Source organism: Nerophis lumbriciformis, linkage group LG16 (assembly GCF_033978685.3).
Source record: "Nerophis lumbriciformis linkage group LG16, RoL_Nlum_v2.1, whole genome shotgun sequence".
In the NCBI taxonomy this organism is placed as follows: domain Eukaryota; kingdom Metazoa; phylum Chordata; class Actinopteri; order Syngnathiformes; family Syngnathidae; genus Nerophis; species Nerophis lumbriciformis.
Genome location: NC_084563.2, coordinates 39,480,001 through 39,499,999, shown reverse-complemented (window position 1 = coordinate 39,499,999; position 19,999 = coordinate 39,480,001). Strand labels below are relative to the sequence as shown.

The 19,999-nt window shown below is 41.3% G+C and overlaps 1 protein-coding gene across 3 annotated transcripts in view; it reads right to left on the bottom strand.

The window, feature by feature from the left end:
* Positions 1-19,999, bottom strand: part of LOC133617265 (protein AF-17-like) — a 116,913-nt gene that overhangs the window by 71,153 nt on the left and 25,761 nt on the right. For all 3 annotated transcript variants that reach the window (XR_012050908.1, XM_061977152.2, XM_061977153.2), the window contains exons 5-7: positions 4,208-4,311; positions 3,517-3,610; positions 15-125 (exon numbers count right to left, since the gene is read on the bottom strand). Coding sequence is in view for 2 of the 3 variants with exons in the window: in XM_061977152.2 (XP_061833136.1) it covers positions 15-125; positions 3,517-3,610; positions 4,208-4,311 (309 nt within the window). In the remaining variant the exon portion in view is untranslated. The remainder of the gene's footprint in view (positions 1-14; positions 126-3,516; positions 3,611-4,207; positions 4,312-19,999) is intronic.

The window sequence follows — 19,999 nt, the reverse complement described above, 5'->3', positions numbered from 1 at the left end:
ACATATGTGCTTGCCTTCCTCTGCCGGTGGTGGTGGTGGTGTTTGTCTTGCGATGGAGAAGTAGAGCGCCCCCTGGAATGACTGAAAGCACTACCTGTATTTTCACTCGAGCGCAGTTTCTTTTGCTGTAAATGTAAAAAAAAAAGATACTGTAATAAGAAATTATATAATACACGCACACACAGTGGGGGAATAAGTGTTGATCCCCTGTTCATTTTGTAAGTTCATACCTGAAAAAATATGTCCATTTTTAGTAGCTTTATTGTCACACAGAAACTGATTATTACTTATCCACTGCAGTACTTCAACATGAATATTAAAGTATGGACAAGGGGTGTACAGAACTTTTTCACTTCCAATACAATATTGGAGCCTTGAGTATCGGCTGATAATGATATTGATCCAACACAATATCAGCACTAATCATACATGCTTTTATTATGTTGTCATGTGGAATGTTAGACAAAGTCAATTAGTCAAACAGAGAACAATGGTAGGTACGAAAAGCACAAACCTATTTATAACTAACCGTCTGGAATGGACTTACAGTATGCTGTCTTACATTTAGTTGAAGAGGCGTGGTAAAAAAAAAAAAGAAATAAAAAAATTTAAAAAAAATGAGGCGTGGTAATTGTTTTGGTGACATTTAATAAATGGCCTGTAAATCGTAAATAAAAACAGAACACATTGATTTGCAAATCCTTTTCAACCTATATTACATTGAAGAGACTGCAAAGACAAAATACTTAACGTTCAAACTGGTAAACTTTGTTATTTTTTGCAAATATTAGCTCATTTGGAATTTGATGCCTGCAACATGTTTCAAAAAAGCTGGCACAAGTGGCAAAAAAATTTGAGGAATGCTCATCAGACTTATTTGAAACATCCCACAGGTGAACAGGCTAATTGGGAACAGGTGGGTGCCATGATTGGGTATAAAAGCAGCTTCCGTGAAATGCTCAGTCATTCACACACGAGGAAGGGAAGAGGGTCACCACTTTGTGAACAAATGCGTGAGAAAATTGTCGAACAGTTTAAGAACAACATTTCTCAACCAGCTATTGCAAATAATTTAGGGATTTCACCATCTACGGTCCGTAATATCATCAAAAGGTTCAGAGAATCTGGAGAAATCACTCCACATAAGCAGCAAGGCTGAAAACCAACATTGAATGCCCGTGACCTTCAATCTCTCAGGCGGTACTTCCTCAAAAAGCGACATCAGTGTGTAAAGGATATCACCTACTCAGTGGCCTAGTGGTTAGAGTGTCCGCCCTGAGATCGGTAGGTTGTGAGTTCAAATCCCGGCCGAGTCATACCAAAGACTATAAAAATGGGACCCATTACCTCCCTGCTTGGCACTCAGCATCAAGGGTTGGAATTGGGGGTTAAATCACCAAAAATGATTCCCGGGCGCAGCCACCGCTGCTGCCCACTGCTCCCCTCACCTCCCAGGGGGTGATCAAGGGTGATGGGTCAAATGCAGAGAATAATCTCGCCACACCTAGTGTGTGTGTGTGACAATCATTGGTACTTTAACTTTAACTTTAACCACATGGGCTCAGGGACACTTCAGAAAACCCCTGTCAGTAACTACAGTTCGTCGCTACATCTGTAAGTGCAAGTTAGAACTCTACTATGCAAAGCGAAAGCAATTGATCAACAACACCCAGAAACGCCGCCGCTGGACCCGAGTTCATCTAAGATGGACTGATGCAAAGTGGAAAAGTGTCCTGTGGTCTGACGAGTCCACATTTCAAATTGTTTTTGGAAACTGTGTAGGTTGTGTCCTCCGGACCAAAGAAGAAAAGAACCATCCGGACTGTTATTGGCGCAAAATTCAGAAGCCAGCATCTGTGATAGTATGGGGGTGTATTAGTGCCCAATACATGAGTAACTTACACATCTGTGAAGGCACCATTAATGCTGAAAAGTACATACAGGTTTTGGAGCAACATATGTTGCCATCCAAGCAACGTCCTTTTCATGGACGCCCCTGCTTATTTTAGCAAGACAATGCCAAGCCACATTCTGCACATGTTACAACAGCGTGGCTTCATAGTAAAAGAGTGTGGGTACTAAACTGGTCTGCCTGTAGTCCAGACCTGTCTACCATTGAAAATGTATGGTGCATTATGAAGCCTAAAATACGACAACGGAGACCCCGGACTGTTGAACAAATTAAGCTGTACATCAAGCAAGAATGGGAAAGAATTCCACCTGAAAAGCTTCAAAAATTGGTCTCCTCAGTTCCCAAACGTTTCCTGAGTGTTGTTAAAAGGAAAGGCCATGTAACACAGTGGTAAAAATGCCCTTGTGCCAACTTTTTTGCAATGTGTTGCTGCCATTGAATTCTAAGTCAATGATTATTTGTAAAAAAAAAAAAACAGTTTCTCAGTTCGAACATTAACTAACTTGTCTTTGCAGTCTATTCAATTGAATATAAGTTGAAAAGCATTTGCAAATCATTGTATTCTGTTTTTATTTACGATTTACACAACGTGCTAACTTCACTGGTTTTGGGTTTTATATATAGTGCTACCTGAAACAATACCCAAAGCACTTCACATCATACATTAGATTCACATACACATTCACACACTAGTGGGCACAATAACTCATTAAGTTAAGCCCGTGACGCAGTAAATTGAATGACTCAGACACGTTTGTTACTGGATACTTTCTAATACGCTTTCGCCTCAGACTTTTTATGTGTAAGTAATATTTAACTATAATTATTTAATACTTGTTTATATATGCATATGTGCTGTTTTAGACTACAATTTTGTTCAATTAAGGAAGGACACTTCTTACGTATGTGCTAATGTGTGCTTAGCTGTTGTGTAGCTGCTAGCTCCTAGTAGTAGCCTGTCGCCCATTACATGTTTGCCTTCTGTAAATGCCTTTACTAAAATACGAGAAAATTCCAACTTTGTGTGCTTATTGGAGGACATTTATATGTCCAGCTTTGCACAAGCAAACACGCTGCAGGACTGCTTGTACCACATGGTAAATGGATTTTACTAAATAGTGCTTTTCTCCCTTCAAGGTACTCAAAGCGCTTTGACCCTATTACCACATTTATCTACTGAAGATGCAGCATCAGGAGCGACTGGGGGTTCAGTATCTCGCTCAAGGATACGTTGAAATGGCCACAGGGGGACTGAGGATTGAACCCACAACCTTCAAGTTGGGAGACAACCACCTGATGCATGCGCCCATACATTTTCCCATCCTTATCATAATCATCCCATACATATGTTTTTACTGATATTGCACCAATATCATTATCAGATCGGGACACCACTGGTATGGACATACATTATTTTTTCATACCAACACCGTATTCACTGCAAACTGGTCTAAGTCATAACATGCCGCTTCACGACTCTTCAGTCACTTTTAGTCACTATTGTGCTATCAATGACCCCCATTGAGTACCTTTGAGCACTATGAACATTTGGGTGCTAATAGTAGTAATATTATCTATAGGTTTCCAATGACTGTGCCTCTTACCATTTTGTTATAGTGGTGCTTGCAGTAGCCACAATATTTGACATTGTCAGCTTCCGGGCCTTCCTCCTCACACAGCAGACCTGCCATCTGAGCACTGAAACATTTCCACACAATTGCTCAGACAGGAGAAGAGACAATAAATGCAATCATAGACGTGCACCCCTCCCCCCACGAACACACAATAACTAAAAATAAATCTTGTCTTTACGGAATAAAAACCTTAAGTCTCATCATTGCACATTTAGATCTTCCTTCCAATGTTTTGTTCAATTGAAGTCGTCATCATTTGTCAGCTTTGAAATAACGGGAGAATAACAGCATAAAAATAGCTTTAAAAAAAAACAAAAAACTAATAAGTTGAATCCACTTTTGACCTCAGCAAAAATATATTCTATTATTATAATATCTAATAATAATTCTTTAAAAAGACTTGTCTTTAAAAAAACGTTGCCTGATACACAACTGCCCAACACACTAAAGTAGTTGTGTAGTAAGCAACAACAAAGGTTGTTCGTTTTTTACAGCTGTTATTTTGGTACAACAACTATATTTTCACATTTAACTGACCAATGTATGCAAGTATTCTTGGGATATATATGTAACGGAGTTTTAAAAAGACTGTGAAGCTCTGAAATTACGCGAGGTAAAACAGTGCGAGGCGTTTGCCTCGCAGCCACACAATCACACTTACCAGGTGACATGGAATGCCTGTCTGCAGCCCTGTCTGTTACAGGCCATGCATGCGCCACATGCCGCCTTGCTCTCTCGGCCGTGGTCCTCACAGATGTAACATGTCTGGTGAAAGAAAGGGGAAGAATTGATCAGATATTGTTTGAAATGTCATAGTCACATTACTAAAATTCTAATTATGCTGACAGCAGTGTTTCTCAGAAAGTCATTTATTTGTCGCAGGCCGCCACAAATAGATTAATCTTGTTAACTCTTGTTCATAAACACGTTATAATGGGTTTGCATACATGTAAATGATCATGGTGCACCGCTACGGCAACAAAATAACCACCACACCTAAAAAAATCAGGAATTTTTACGTGAAAACTAATTTAGGTAATACATTTCAGATGTTTTCAAGCTAATTATGTTAATAATTCGAGATGTCCGATAATATCGGCCAATAAATGCTTTAAAATGTAATGTCGGAAATTATCGGTATCGGTTTCAAAAAGTAAAATTAATTACTTTTTAATACGCCGCTGTACATATCCGGTAAAACACGGACGTAGGGAGCAGTACAGAGCAGTTGCGTCTCCCAGTCAGCAGCCCCTCCCCTTTCCCCTCTCCCCTCTGCCCTCTCCCACACACAACACAGGAGTTGACGACTGCAGCATGAGAGGTTTACTGGGGACGCTTGATGACCTCATCAAACCGCCGCGAGCGTAGCATAACAACAACAAGAGTGTTGTTGCCGGTGCTGTAGCCGTGGCTAACAAGCGAGCTCGGTGACTGACTAACGACACCATGTCTATGGTTGGGGATTATTTTAAAGTGTGGCTGCCGGATAAAAAACTGGCAATTTGCAAAAACTGCAAAAAGTTAGTTATGCGAGGAGGAACCAAGACGTCTTCCTTTAATACAAGCAATTAGATCTCCCACCTCTTCAAGAATCATAAGGAGATACACGATGAATACAAGCGGAAGATGGATGAAAAGCAAAATCCGAAAGCAGCTTGCAGTGAACAGAGGTGCCCTGTCTCAACGCAGCATTTCAGAAGCTCTGACTGACTGCTAGGCCACTTAAAGCACTCACCACTAGCTTGCAATGCATTTGTGTTACTCATACAAACCCCGTTTCCATATGAGTTGGGAAATTGTGTTAGATGTAAATACAAACGGAATACAATGATTTGCAAATCCTTTTCAACCCTTATTCAATTGAATGCACTACAAAGACAAGATATCTGATGTTCAAACTCGTACACTTTATTTTTTTTTGGCAAATAATAATTGACTTAGAATTTCATGGCTGCAACACGTGCCAAAGTAGTTGGGAAAGGGCATGTCCACCACTGTGTTACATGGCCTTTTCTTTTAACAACACTCAATAAACGATTGGGAACTGAGGAAACTAATTGTTGAAGCTATCAAAGTGGAATTCTTTCCCATTCTTGTTTTATGTAGAGCTTCAGTCGTTCAACAGTCCGGGGGTCTCCGCTGTCGTATTTTACGCTTTATAATGCGCCACACATTTTCGATGGGAGACAGGTCTGGACTGCAGGCGGCCCAGGAAAGTACCTGCACTCTTTTTTTTACGAAGCCACGCTGTTGTAACACGTGCTGAATGTGGCTTGGCATTGTCTTGCTGAAATAAGCAGGGGCGTCCATGAAAAAGACGGCGCTTAGATGGCAGCATATGTTGTTCCAAAACCTGTATGTACCTTTCAGCATTAATGGTGCCTTCACAGATGTGTAAGTTACCCATGCTTTGGGCACTAATGCACCCCCATACCATCACAGATGCTGGCTTTTAAACTTTGCGTCGATAATAGTCTGGATGGTTCGCTTCCCCTTTGGTCCGGATGACACGATGTCGAATATTTCCAAAAAATATTTGAAATGTGGACTCGTCAGACCACAGAACGCTTAAGGGATGTCCGATAATGGCTTTTTGCCGATATCCGATATTGTCCATCTCTTTAATTACCGATACTGATATCAACCGATACCGATATCAACCGATATATACAGTCGTGGAATTAACACATTATTATGCCTTATTTGGACAACCAGGTATGGTGAAGACAAGGTACTTTTAAAAAAATAAAATAAGATAAATAAATTAAAAACATTTTCTTGAATAAAAAAGAAAGTAAAACAATATAAAAACAGTTACATAGAAACTAGTAATTAATGAAAATTAGTCAAATTAACTGTTAAAGGTTAGTACTATTAGTGGACCAGCAGCACGCACAATCATGTGTGCTTACGGACTGTATCCCTTGCAGACTGTATTGATATATATTGACATATAATGTAGGAACCAGAATATTAATAACAGAAAGAAACAACCCTTTTGTGTGAATGAGTGTGAATGAGTGTAAATGGGGGAGGGAGGTTTTTTGGGTTGGTGCACTAATTGTAAGTGTATCTTGCGTTTTTTATGTTGATTTAATAAAAATTCAAAAAAATTATACCGATAATAAAAAAAACGATACCGATGATTTCCGATATTACATCTTAACGCATTTATCGGCCGATGATATCGGCAGGCCGATATTATCGGACGTCTCTAGCAGAAATCATTAAAATACGAAACACAGTTGACAGTAAAAAGTCGTTGTCGCAATTGTTGGATATGACTTTAAACCATAACCAAGCATGCATCACTATAGCTCTTGTCTCAAAGTAGATGTACTGTCACCACCAGTCAAAATCACGCCCTGACTTATTTTGAGTTTTTTTATGTTTTCCTGTGTGTAGTGTTTTAGTTCTTGTCTTGCGCTCCTATTTTGGTGGCTTTTTCTCTTTTTTTGGTATTTTCCTTTAGCAGTTTCATGTCTTCCTTTGAGCGATATTTCCCGCATCTACTTTGTTTTAGCAATCAAGAATATTTCAGTTGTTTTTATCCTTCTTTGTGGGGACATTGTTGATTGTCATGTCATGTTCGGTTGTACATTGCCATCTTTGCTCCACAGTAAGTCTTTGCTGTCGTCCAGCATTCTGTTTTTGTTTACTTTGTAGCCAGTTCAGTTTTATTTTTGTTCTGCATAGCCTTCCCTAAGCTTCAATGCCTTTTCTTAGGGGCACTCACCTTTTGTTTATTTTTGGTTTAAGCATTAGACATATTTTTACCTGCACCCTGCCTCCCGCTGTTTCCGACATCTACAAAGCAATTAGCTACCGGCTGCCACCTACTGATATGGAATAGTATCACACGGTTACTCTGCCGAGCTCTAGACAGCACCGACACTCAACAACAACACATGATTTGCAGACTATAATTATCAGTAAATTGTCCATACTTAAGCTATAAGATTAATAGTGACATTTTCACAAAATCTGTTTTTTGTTTTTTTGTGTGTGTTGTTTACAAAATTTCGGAACAATTCCCTGAACACAGGAGGACTTTGAGGGCAGAAACCAAGGGATTTAAAAAAAGTAGTAGATAGTACTTTTTGCTTTTGTTTTTGTTTACTATTGATTTTATTGCATGTAATAAAATACTATGTTAATGTTGTTACAATGTCAATAGCACTTACTTTAAATAAATGTAAAAAGTATTCAAGTAAATATGTGATCGTTATTGGCCGATCTCACTGATGGATGATCGGTTTTGGAATTGGCAGGGTAAAACCCTGATCGGAACATGTGTGTAACTAATAGTGTGTGCTTGCTGTGATGATACGTACAAACCCTGTTTCCATAAGAGTTGGGAAATTGTGTCAGATGTAAATATAAACGGAATACAATGATTTGCAAATCCTTTTCAACCCATATTCAATTGAATGTACTACAAAGACAAGGTATTTGATGTTCAAACTCATAAACTTTTTTTTTTTTTGCAAATAATCATTAACTTAGAATTTCATGGCTGCAACATGTGCCAAAGTAGTTGGGAAAGGGCATGTTCACCACGGTGTTACATGGCCTTTCCTTTTAACAACACTCAGTAAACGTTTGGGAACTGAGGAGACACATTTTTAAGTTTCTCAGGTGGAATTCTTTCCCATTCTTGCTTGATGTACAGCTTAAGTTGTTCAACAGTCCGGGGGTCTCCGTTGTGGTATTTTAGGCTTCATAATGCGCCACACATTTTCAATGGGAGACAGGTCTGGACTACAGGCAGGCCAGTCTAGTACCCGCACTCTTTTACTATGAAGCCACGTTGATGTAACACGTGGCTTGGCATTGTCTTGCTGAAATAAGCAGGGACGTCTATGGTAACGTTGCTTGGATGGCAACATATGTTGCTCCAAAACCTGTAGGTACCTTTCAGCATTAATGGCGCCTTCACAGATGTGTAAGTTACCCATGTCTTGGGCACTAATACACCCCCATACCATCACAGATGCTGGCTTTTCAACTTTGCGCCTATAACAATCCGGATGGTTCTTTTCCTCTTTGGTCCGGAGGACACGACGTCCACAGTTTCCAAAAACAATTTGAAATGTGGACTCGTCAGACCACAGAACCCTTTTCCACTTTGTATCAGTCCATCTTAGATGAGCTCAGGCCCAGCGAAGCCGACGGCGTTTCTGGGTGTTGTTAATAAACGGTTTTCGCCTTGCATAGGAGAGTTTTAACTTGCACTTACAGAAGTAGCGACCTACTGTAGTTACTGACAGTGGGTTTCTGAAGTGTTCCTGAGCCCATGTGGTGATATCCTTTACACACTGATGTCGATTGTTGATGCAGTACAGCCTGAAGGATCAAAGGTCACGGGCTCAGTTTGAACATCAAATATGTTGTCTTTGTAGCATATTCAACTGAAAATGGGTTGAAAATGATTTGCAAATTATTGTATTCCGTTTATATTTACATCTAACACAATTTCCCAACTCATATGGAAACGGGGTTTGTACACTAAGGAGGACGAGAAACAGGAGCAGGACAAAAGAAAGGCATGCAGGCTCTTTCCCTTTTTATCTCAGCCAGTTTCGTCCTTTGTCCCTTAGTCTCTCAGTCTCGGTCTCGGTCTACACAGCACAACCCCACGCGGCTTTCACCACAATTTGCCACATTCTAGATTCCGTAAGAATGCCGTAAAAATGACCACGTCCTTGTGTGGCTGCTTCAGTGCTTTGAATACTTCCAGTGTCGGCTTAACATTCTGCCCCTTTTTTTGGTCTTTCGGACAAAAGCAGGCAGGTTTAATAATGGCTCAATATTCCCGCCTTGAACATGCTGTGTAAAAGAGGCTTATGTTACTCTCAAAGAACATCAGCTTTGAAATGGAAGAAGGACGCGGAGAGAGTCACATGGATCTTGCAGAGAGGGAAGAGGGGCTTCTCAGGTTTTCAGGATCCAGCGTAATGCTGTCGAGGAATGCGGGCTGCAGAATACGGATGAATGGTTCTGACAAGGGAAAGCTGCATGCAATTCATTGTAATATGAAACTGCTACACTCACGTGTGCATTACATGCTGACACAAAGAGCTCCTATCAGCATCTGCATGGTTCCTTAGACAAGATATTATTTTCTATGCAACGTGCAATGATTTGAAGGGCTCGTTTTGACAACAAACTCCCACTAAAAAGCTGTGGTGGAAAAATTTACCCAAACACCACCAGCAATATAAGAAAGGGGCATGATGAGATTAGTGATGGGCAATATCATATAATTTTGATTCACTATTCCCTTTTATTACAAAAATTGTTTCAGCAAAACAAAGTCAATAGTACACAATAACTAAACAAAAGTCAAAACGTCCATCTACTACTCTTTTAAATCCTTCGGTGTTTGCTCTCAAAGTCCTCCTGTGTTAAACCAATTATTTCCTGACTCAAACCCCATTGAGAACATGTGGACAATGCTGAAGAAACAAGTCTATGTCAAAATGCCAACAAATTTACCTGAACTGCACCAATTTTGTCAAGAGAAGTGGTCAAAAATTCAACCAGATGCTTTCCAGAAGTGCCTTACTGCAGTGAAACTTACCAATGGACATGTAACCAAACATTAACATTGTTGTATGTATACTTTTGACCCAGCAGATTTGGTCACACTTTCAGTAGACCCATAATAAATTCATAAAAGAACCACACTTCAAGAATGTTTTTTGTGATAAACAAGTATGTGCTCCAATCACTCTATCACAAAAAAATAAGAGTTGTAGAAATTATTGGAAACCCAAGACAGCCATGACATTATGTCCTTCACAAGTGCATGTAAACTTTTGACCACAACTGTATATATATATATATATATATATATATATATATATATATATATATATATATATATATATATATATATATATATATATATATAAATAAAGTTTATGAGTTTGAACATCAAATATCTTGTCTTTATAGTGCATTCAATTGAATATGGGTTGAAAAGGATTTGCAAATCATTGTATTCCGTTTATATTTACATCTAACACAATTTCCCAACTCATATGGAAACGGGGTTTGTACATAGTTTATTTACCGCAATGGAGGATTGTTAATCAAGGGGAGCGGCTCCACACTGTGTATTTTAGCTGTTAGCCACCTTTGTCAGCCAGGTGTCCAAAAATACATTTGCGATCGGTGTTTACATTATTAGTCACTGGCCGTTCACATACGTTTTCAAGAAAATCAGCTGCTACTCGTTGGTGGCCGATCGATTGGAGTATCCCTTCTTAAAACGATTTTAAAAACAGCTTTGTGAATGAACATAAACTAACAGAATGAAACAAATATCTGCTTAGTCAGCAATAGAGACAAAAAACATTTTTAAATATGTACATCCAAAATCTGTTCTGTTTATAACTGTGATATCCCAATGCCTCTAGGCAGCTTACTTTTAAGTAACAATATTTAAAAAATCGTAAAATTAATACTTAATGTATGTGACATTTTCCCAAGATATGTTTTTGTGTGCACTAGACTGGTTGCCAGTCAATCACAATACACTTTTAGGCACGGACATTGTGGTCATGGGAAAAATAAACATCAAATCAAAACCTCACAAACATAAAACATTACCACCAGCAGATCTTTACAATATGAATGGATATAAATAGCCATTTATTTGCGCACTTTTGACAAGTGATGCACCAAAAACTCGACCACCAAAAAAAGACTTTGACCACCGGAACCGAGTGTAAACAAGACACTCAATTTTCTGGAGTGTTGTCAGCATGTCTGTGATGTGGATGTAACTTTAATATATCCCAGATATACCCGTGGACAGTAATCTACAAACCCCGTTTCCATATGAGTTGGGAAATTGTGTTAGATGTAAATATAAACGGAATACAATGATTTGCAAATTCTTTTCAACCCATATTCAATTGAATGCACTACAAAGACAAGATATTTGATGTTCAAACTCATAAACTTTATTTTTTTTTTGCAAATAATAATTAACTTAGAATTTCATGGCTGCAACACGTGCCAAAATAGTTGGGAAAGGGCATGTTCACCACTGTGTTACATGGCCTTTCCTTTTAACAACACTCAGTAAACGATTGGGAACTGAGGAGACACATTTTTTAAGCTTCTCAGGTGGAATTCTTTCCCATTCTTGCTTGATGTACAGCTTAAGTTGTTCAACAGTCCGGGGGTCTCCGTTGTGGTATTTTAGGCTTCATTATGCGCCACACATTTTCAATGGGAGACAGGTCTGGACTACAGGCAGGCCAGTCTAGTACCCGCACTCTTTTACTATGAAGCCACGTTGATGTAACACGTGGCTTGGCATTGTCTTGCTGAAATAAGCAGGGGCGTCCATGGTAACGTTGCTTGGATGGCAACATATGTTGCTCCAAAACCTGTATGTACCTTTCAGCATTAATGGCGCCTTCACAGATGTGTAAGTTACCCATGTCTTGGGCACTAATACACCCCCATACCATCACAGATGCTGGCTTTTCAACTTTGCGCCTATAACAATCCGGATGGTTCTTTTCCTCTTTGGTCCGGAAGACACGACGTCCACAGTTTCCAAAAAAAATTTGAAATGTGGACTCGTCAGACCACAGAACACTTTTCCACTTTGTATCAGTCCATCTTAGATGAGCTCAGGCCCAGCGAAGCCGACGGCGTTTCTGAGTGTTGTTGATAAACGGTTTTCGCCTTGCATAGGAGAGTTTTAACTTGCCCTTACAGATGTAGCGACCAACTGTAGTTACTGACAGTGGGTTTCTGAAGTGTTCCTGAGCCCATGTGGTGATATCCTTTACACACTGATGTTGCTTGTTGATGCAGTACAGCCTGAAGGATCGAAGGTCACGGGCTTAGCTGCTTACGTGCAGTGATTTCTCCAGATTCTCTGAACCCTTTGATGATATTACGGACCGTAGATGGTGAAATCCCTAAATTCCTTGCAATAGCTGGTTGAGAAAGTTTTTTCTTAAACTGTTCAACAATTTGCTCACAAATGGACTTTTTTGTCACGTGTTGCTGGCATCAAATTCTAAAGTTAATGATTATTTGCAAAAAAAAAAAAGTTTATCAGTTTGAACATCACATATGTTGTCTTTGTAGCATATTCAACTGAATATGGGTTGAAAATTATTTGCAAAAGATTGTATTCCGTTTATATTTACATCTAACACAATTTCCCAACTCATATGGAAACGGGGTTTGTACAAAATGTGCAAATATTAAGAGGACAGTGGCGGCTTTTGAGGAGAGAAAGTCCAGCTGGAGAAACAGCGCGAAGCAAGTGGGAGGTCATGCTCACTGTAGCTCGTCTCTTTTGTCAGGGACATCGCGGGACAGAACTAAAAGTCTCTAAACACGAGTACATTCTATAATAACACTAGGAAAATATGCTAGATTTGTTGCTAGTTGTTTTTAATTAAAAAAAGTCATTAAAAGCCTCTAGACACTTGAAAGATTATCAAAGTACATTGCACAATAAGCAGCAACAATTGGAAATATGGCAAAACGATATACAAATATAGGTTACCACTAATTAATAATAACAGATTTTTTTTTAAATGTATGCAGGGTTTCCCGCAGCACTTTGTTGTTAAGGCGGCCGCCTTAACAACAAACAGCCACCGCCTAAACTAACGTCTTAACAAGCTGCTCCGCTTGGTTCTGCCTCCCCTGTCAGTACGTCTCCCTGCTGTGCTGCTGTCCCCCAGCATTGTCCCACGCACAGAACCATCTGATTGGTTACACGCAGAGCGGTAACAGCCAATAAGCAGTGCGTATTCAGAGCGCATGGAGTCAGTGCTCACGGCATAGGCAGGTGGGGTGAGCAGAAAGGTGTTTAGCAGGTACGCATAAGGCAGCGGACTCTTATAATAAACACCTCCCAATCTTCTACAACTCAACTACTAGTAACATCACTATGAGCCCGTTGACGTTCTAGAAACATAAGCGGCAGCTCAGCTCGCTCGCAGTCCTTGAGGTGAAGGCTAATTAGCTTTTAGCGTAACGTTAGCTCACTGTGTAGTGTGTGTGCGTGCGTGCGTGTGTGTATGCGTATGTGTGTGTGCGCCCCACATGGAACGGACCGCAAAGCCCTGTCTGTTAGTTGTTAACTGTAGGTCAATAATGCTTGTCTTTCTCTCCTTTTTCTGTGTTGATTGAGCTGTGTTGAAGCAGCAAAAGACGACATTATGTTAAATGAAGAGTTTCTGTCTCTGATAGTTGATAAAATAATGTAACTGCATCATAAAGCCTACATGAACTCCATGGTGTTCAGGGATGAATAGTCTCTCCTATTGCTATTGTACTATTTTTTCAGCTATCATTACATTAATCATTAGTAATGTAGCAGCCTAGTTTTGAATGGCAGGGTCCCTGCTATCACATGTTGATAAAAATATAACTTTTACATAATAAAAATCAACTACAGGCTTCGCAAATGCTATACTAAATGAAGCATGATGAGTTGATCATGTCAGCATGTGGCTCCACTTTTAACTCTTTTTTTGAAACGCTTATTGCAAACTCTTACTTACAGAAAATCACTAATTTGACTTTGTAAGTTATTATTTTGTCATTATTTTTGACTTAATAAGTCATTATTTTGTCATTATTTTGACTAAGTACAGTACTAAGTCAAAATATTGACTTACTAAGTCATAATAATGACATACTTAGTCTCTCGGGTAACTAAGACTGTTTTGTGTTTTGTTTTTACTTGACGGAAAATGGATGTTATTTTGAAATGCTAAATATTTTTATTTATTATAAGATATTGTTATTTGGTTATTTTTTAATAAATATGTGTTCAATGTACAACTAGTGTTGGTGCTAGGAATTTTCAAAACGAGGTCCCAGGGACCCCATCAAGTCATAACAATGGGGTCCCACAGTACATTTTTGGGGTCCCACTTTTTTGTAACCGTTTTGAAAACAAATGATAAATGTATGCATTATCCTGTTATATCTCACATTCTATATTGTGTTTTAGAAAAAGGTTGTCATAAACGTTACTTAATTAATTAAAAAAATAATACAAAAGAAATGTAAATGCATTCAGTTATAAACATTCATTCACTTTCTTCTTTCCTTCATGGATCGAAATTTTACCACTGCTGGTGGTTTTTTCTGTATCTGTATCTAATAAGTTGAAAGTGTATTTATTTTAGTATAAAAGTGTAAAAAGTTTTTCGCTTTGGTCATGAAATTATGATAATCGTGTGCCAGGGCATGCATACATTATTTATTTAACACTTAAATCTCTATGGTCTACATCAGTGGTTCTCAACCTTTTTTCAGTGATGTACCCCCCTGTGAACATTTTTTTAATTCAAGTACCCCCTAATCAGAGCAAAGCATTTTTGGTTGAAAAAAAGAGATAAAGAAGTAAAATACAGCACTATGTCATCAGTTTCTGATTTATTAAATTGTATAACAGTGCAAAATATTGCTCATTTGTAGTGGTTTTTCTTGAACTATTTGGAAAAAAATATATAAAAATAACTAAAAACTTGTTGAAAAATAAACAAGTGATTCAATTATAAATAACGATTTCTACACATAGAGGTAATCATCAACTTAAAGTGCCCTCTATGGGGATTGTAATAGAGGTCCATCTGGATTCATGAACTTCATTCTAAACATTTCTTCACAAAAAAATAAATCTTTAACATCAATATTTATGGAACATGTCCGCAAAAAATCTAGCTGTCAACACTGAATATTGCATTGTTGCATTGTAATGAATGGAATAGCCTACTTGATTTGATGTTCAGTTAATGAGCTTACATTCATATTTTGTTGAAGTATTATTCAATAAATATCACGGTGGCAGAGGGGTTAGTGCATCTGCCTCACAATACGAAGGTCCTGAGTAGTCTTGGGTTCAATCCCGGGCTCGGGATCTTTCTGTGTGGAGTTTGCATGTTCTCCCCGTGACTGCGTGGGTTCCCTCCGGGTACTCCGGCTTCCTCCCACTTCCAAAGACATGCACCTGGGGATAAGTTGATTGGCAACACTAAATCGGCCCTAGTGTGTGGATGTGAGTGTGAATGTTGTCTGTCTATCTGTGTTGGCCCTGCGATGAGGTGGCGACTTGTCCAGGGTGTACCCCGCCTTCCGCCCGATTGTAGCTGAGATAGGCTCCAGCGCCCCCCGCGACCCCAAAGGGAATAAGCGGTAGAAAATGGATGGATGGATGGATATTTATAAAGGATTTTTTAATTGTTGCTATTTTTAGAATATTTAAAAAACATCTCACGTACCCCTTGGCATACCTTCAAGTAGCCCCAGGGGTACACGTACCTCCATTTGAGAACTACTGGTCTACATCAACTTCACATCTATCCGTCAATTATATATATACAGGTAAAAGCCAGTAAATTAGAATATTTTGAAAAACTTGATTTATTTCAGTAATTGCATTCAAAAGGTGTAACTTGTACATTATATTTATTCATTGCACACAGACTGATGCATTCAAATGTTTATTTCATTTAATTTTGATGATTTGAAGTGGCAACAAATGAAAATCCAAAATTCCGTGTGTCACAAAATTAGAATATTACTTAAGGCTAATACAAAAAAGGGATTTTTAGAAATGTTGGCCAACTGAAAAGTATGAAAATGAAAAATATGAGCATGTACAATACTCAATACTTGGTTGGAGCTCCTTTTGCCTCAATTACTGCGTTAATGCGGCGTGGCATGGAGTCGATGAGTTTCTGGCACTGCTCAGGTGTTTTGAGAGCCCAGGTTGCTCTGATAGTGGCCTTCAACTCTTCTGCGTTTTTGGGTCTGGCATTCTGCATCTTCCTTTTCACAATACCCCACAGATTTTCTATGGGGCTAAGGTCAGGGGAGTTGACGGGCCAATTTAGAACAGAAATACCATGGTCCGTAAACCAGGCACGGGTAGATTTTGCGCTGTGTGCAGGCGCCAAGTCCTGTTGGAACTTGAAATCTCCATCTCCATAGAGCAGGTCAGCAGCAGGAAGCATGAAGTGCTCTAAAACTTGCTGGTAGACGGCTGCGTTGACCCTGGATCTCAGGAAACAGAGTGGACCGACACCAGCAGATGACATGGCACCCCAAACCATCACTGATGGTGGAAACTTTACACTAGACTTCAGGCAACGTGGATCCTGTGCCTCTCCTGTCTTCCTCCAGACTCTGGGACCTCGATTTCCAAAGGAAATGCAAAATTTGCTTTCGTCAGAAAACATGACTTTGGACCACTCCGCAGCAGTCCAGCTGGTGTCGGTCCACTCTGTTTCCTGAGATCCAGGGTCAACGCAGCCGTCTACCAGCAAGTTTTAGAGCACTTCATGCTTCCTGCTGCTGACCTGCTCTATGGAGATGGAGATTTCAAGTTCCAACAGGACTTGGCGCCTGCACACAGCGCAAAATCTACCCGTGCCTGGTTTACGGACCATGGTATTTCTGTTCTAAATTGGCCCGCCAACTCCCCTGACCTTAGCCCCATAGAAAATCTGTGGGGTATTGTGAAAAGGAAGATGCAGAATGCCAGACCCAAAAACGCAGAAGAGTTGAAGGCCACTATCAGAGCAACCTGGGCTCTCATAACACCTGAGCAGTGCCAGAAACTCATCGACTCCATGCCACGCCGCATTAACGCAGTAATTGAGGCAAAAGGAGCTCCAACCAAGTATTGAGTATTGTACATGCTCATATTTTTCATTTTCATACTTTTCAGTTGGCCAACATTTCTAAAAATCCCTTTTTTGTATTAGCCTTACACAATATTCTAATTTTGTGACACACGGAATTTTGGATTTTCATTTGTTGCCACTTCAAATCATCAAAATTAAATGAAATAAACATTTGAATGCATCAGTCTGTGTGCAATGAATAAATATAATGTACAAGTTACACCTTTTGAATGCAATTACTGAAATAAATCAAGTTTTTCAAAATATTCTAATTTACTGGCTTTTACCTGTATATATATATTTTTTTTTTATGTTGTTTTTTTGTTTGTTTGTTTTCTGCCCTTTTTGTCAAAGAAAACTATGTTTTTTTTATGGCAAACACACAAAATATGCAAAATCTTCCAGACAAAATATTTTTCAAAGTGGAATTGTTACGATCCGCTGCCCGGATCATAGTTTGTTTATGTTTTAGTCATGTGTTTTCAGCACCTTGAGTTTAGTTTGTTTCTGTTGCCATGACGGCAGATTGTACGCACCTGCCTCTGGTTAGTGTTCGGGACGCGCACCTGTTGCCCGGGCGCTAATCAGAGGGCTATTTAGTCTTTGCTCTGGCCTCACTCTGTCTGGCTTCGTAGTTTGTTCCCATACAACTAATAACGACTACTTAGATTTCATGCTATGCTATTTTTTCCTGCTAGCTCCCACGCTAGTCCTTTTGTTTTGCCTTTTGTGCTACGTGCATGTCTTTTTGTTATTCACCATATGATTTATATTTAAAATAAATCATTTTCCTACCTGCAAGCTGTGTCCGAAGCCGTCTGCATCCTTGGGAGAACCACATCCGCATCACTATGCGACCCAGTCGTTTCAGTACGAAGCCACCAGAAAACAATTCTCCCGCACTGGCTAACGAGGAGTTGGACGAAGGTACGCTCATGGTGTTGCGAGCGATGGAAGCCGAGACGCTTCGCTATTCGACGGAGGAGAGGTCTAATCTCATGTGGGGACCTGGAGGCTCTCTTATCCCCATCGATTCCCTCTGGTCGGAAGACATCGCCGCTACACCGCAGTACCGTGCGCGCCGTCAAAGACGGAAGCCGGCCAGGAGGTCTTTCCCTCGCCGCCAAGACGCGCCGCTCCTGCAAACTCCTCCCCTGGACCGAAGCAAGCTACATTCAGCCCAAACTCCCCCTCCTCAGATGTTTGGCAACCCCATCGACCACTTCGCCAAAAAGTTCTCCGATTGGGCTGTAAGTCACATGGACAGTTGCAACAGTAATGTCATGTCATTGGCGCCTCCCGAAGAGGTAACTCCGCCCACTTCTGATGACATCATTGAACAAGATTTTTTTTTTCCATCTTCTAATTCTTTCTGTCAGCCAATACCAAATGACTTTCATTCCAAGATAAAACATTATCAGGACATTTTTGTTAAGTGTAAGTCTAGTCAGTCACATTCTGATTTTCAGACTCCACCTCCAGTGACTTTGGTTCCGCCCCCAGTGACAATTGCTCCGCCCACTGCACATATTTTCTCCCCCTGTTCTCTCACCCAATCTCAAGTGGGGGGTGAGAATAGACAATTTGGACAATTTAAAGAGGAGGAGTATACCCCCCTCCATACCTCCCCCCACCCACCCTTGAAGACAGTTCCAAACCGCAAAGAGCGCGTCTGGTATCCGCGTCTTGAGGGGGGGGCTAGTACTGGGAACTGTGCTAGTGCGGTGGCACAACTTCGGCGTGCTAAGCCGCAACCTCCTGCACGGCCACCGCCACCAGTTTTTCGGCGTGCTAAGCCGCAACCTCCTGCACGGCCACCGCCACCAGTTTTTCGGCGTGCTAAGCCGCAGCCCCCTGCACGGCCACCGCCACCAGTCTTTCGGCGTGCTAAACCGCAACCTCCTGCAAGGCCACCGCCACCAGTCTTCCGGCGTGCTAAACCGCAACCTCCTGCACGGCCACCGCCACCAGTCCTTCGTCCTGCTAAGCCACAACCGCCAGCTAGGCCACCTCCAGCTGCACCTCGGCTAGCACCTGTTCCTGCACCTCGGCTGACACACCAAGCTTCGTCTCCAGTACCTCCACCACGCCAAGCTCCACCATGCCAAGTTCCTCGGCTGGTTCCCACACCAGCGCCGGCTCCTCGGCTGGTTCCCACACCAGCGCCGGCTCCTCGGCTGGTTCCCACACCAGCGCCGGCTCCAAGGCTGGTTCCCACACCAGCGCCGGCTCCAAGGCTGGTTCCCACACCAGCGCCGGCTCCAAGGCTGGTTCCCACACCAGCGCCGGCTCCAAGGCTGGTTCCCACACCAGCGCCTGCTCCAAGGCTGGTTCCCACACCAGCGCCTGCTCCAAGGCTGGTTCCCACACCAGCGCCGGCTCAAAGGCTGGTTCCCACACCAGCGCCGGCTCCAAGGCTGGTTCCCACACCAGCGCCGGCTCCAAGGCTGGTTCCCACACCACCGCCGGCTCCAAGGCTGGTTCCCACACCAGCGCCGACTCCAAGGCTGGTTCCCACATCAGCGCCGGCTCCAAGGCTGGTTCCCACACCAGCGCCGGCTCCACGGCTGGTTCCCACACCAGCGCCGGCTCCACGGCTGGTACCCACACCAGCGCCGGCTCCACGGCTGGTACCCACACCAGCGCCGGCTCCACGGCTGGTACCCACACCAGCGCCGGCTCCACGGCTGGTACCCACACCAGCGCCGGCTCCACGGCTGGTACCAGAACCTGCACCTGCTCCACGGCTGGTACCAGAACCTGCA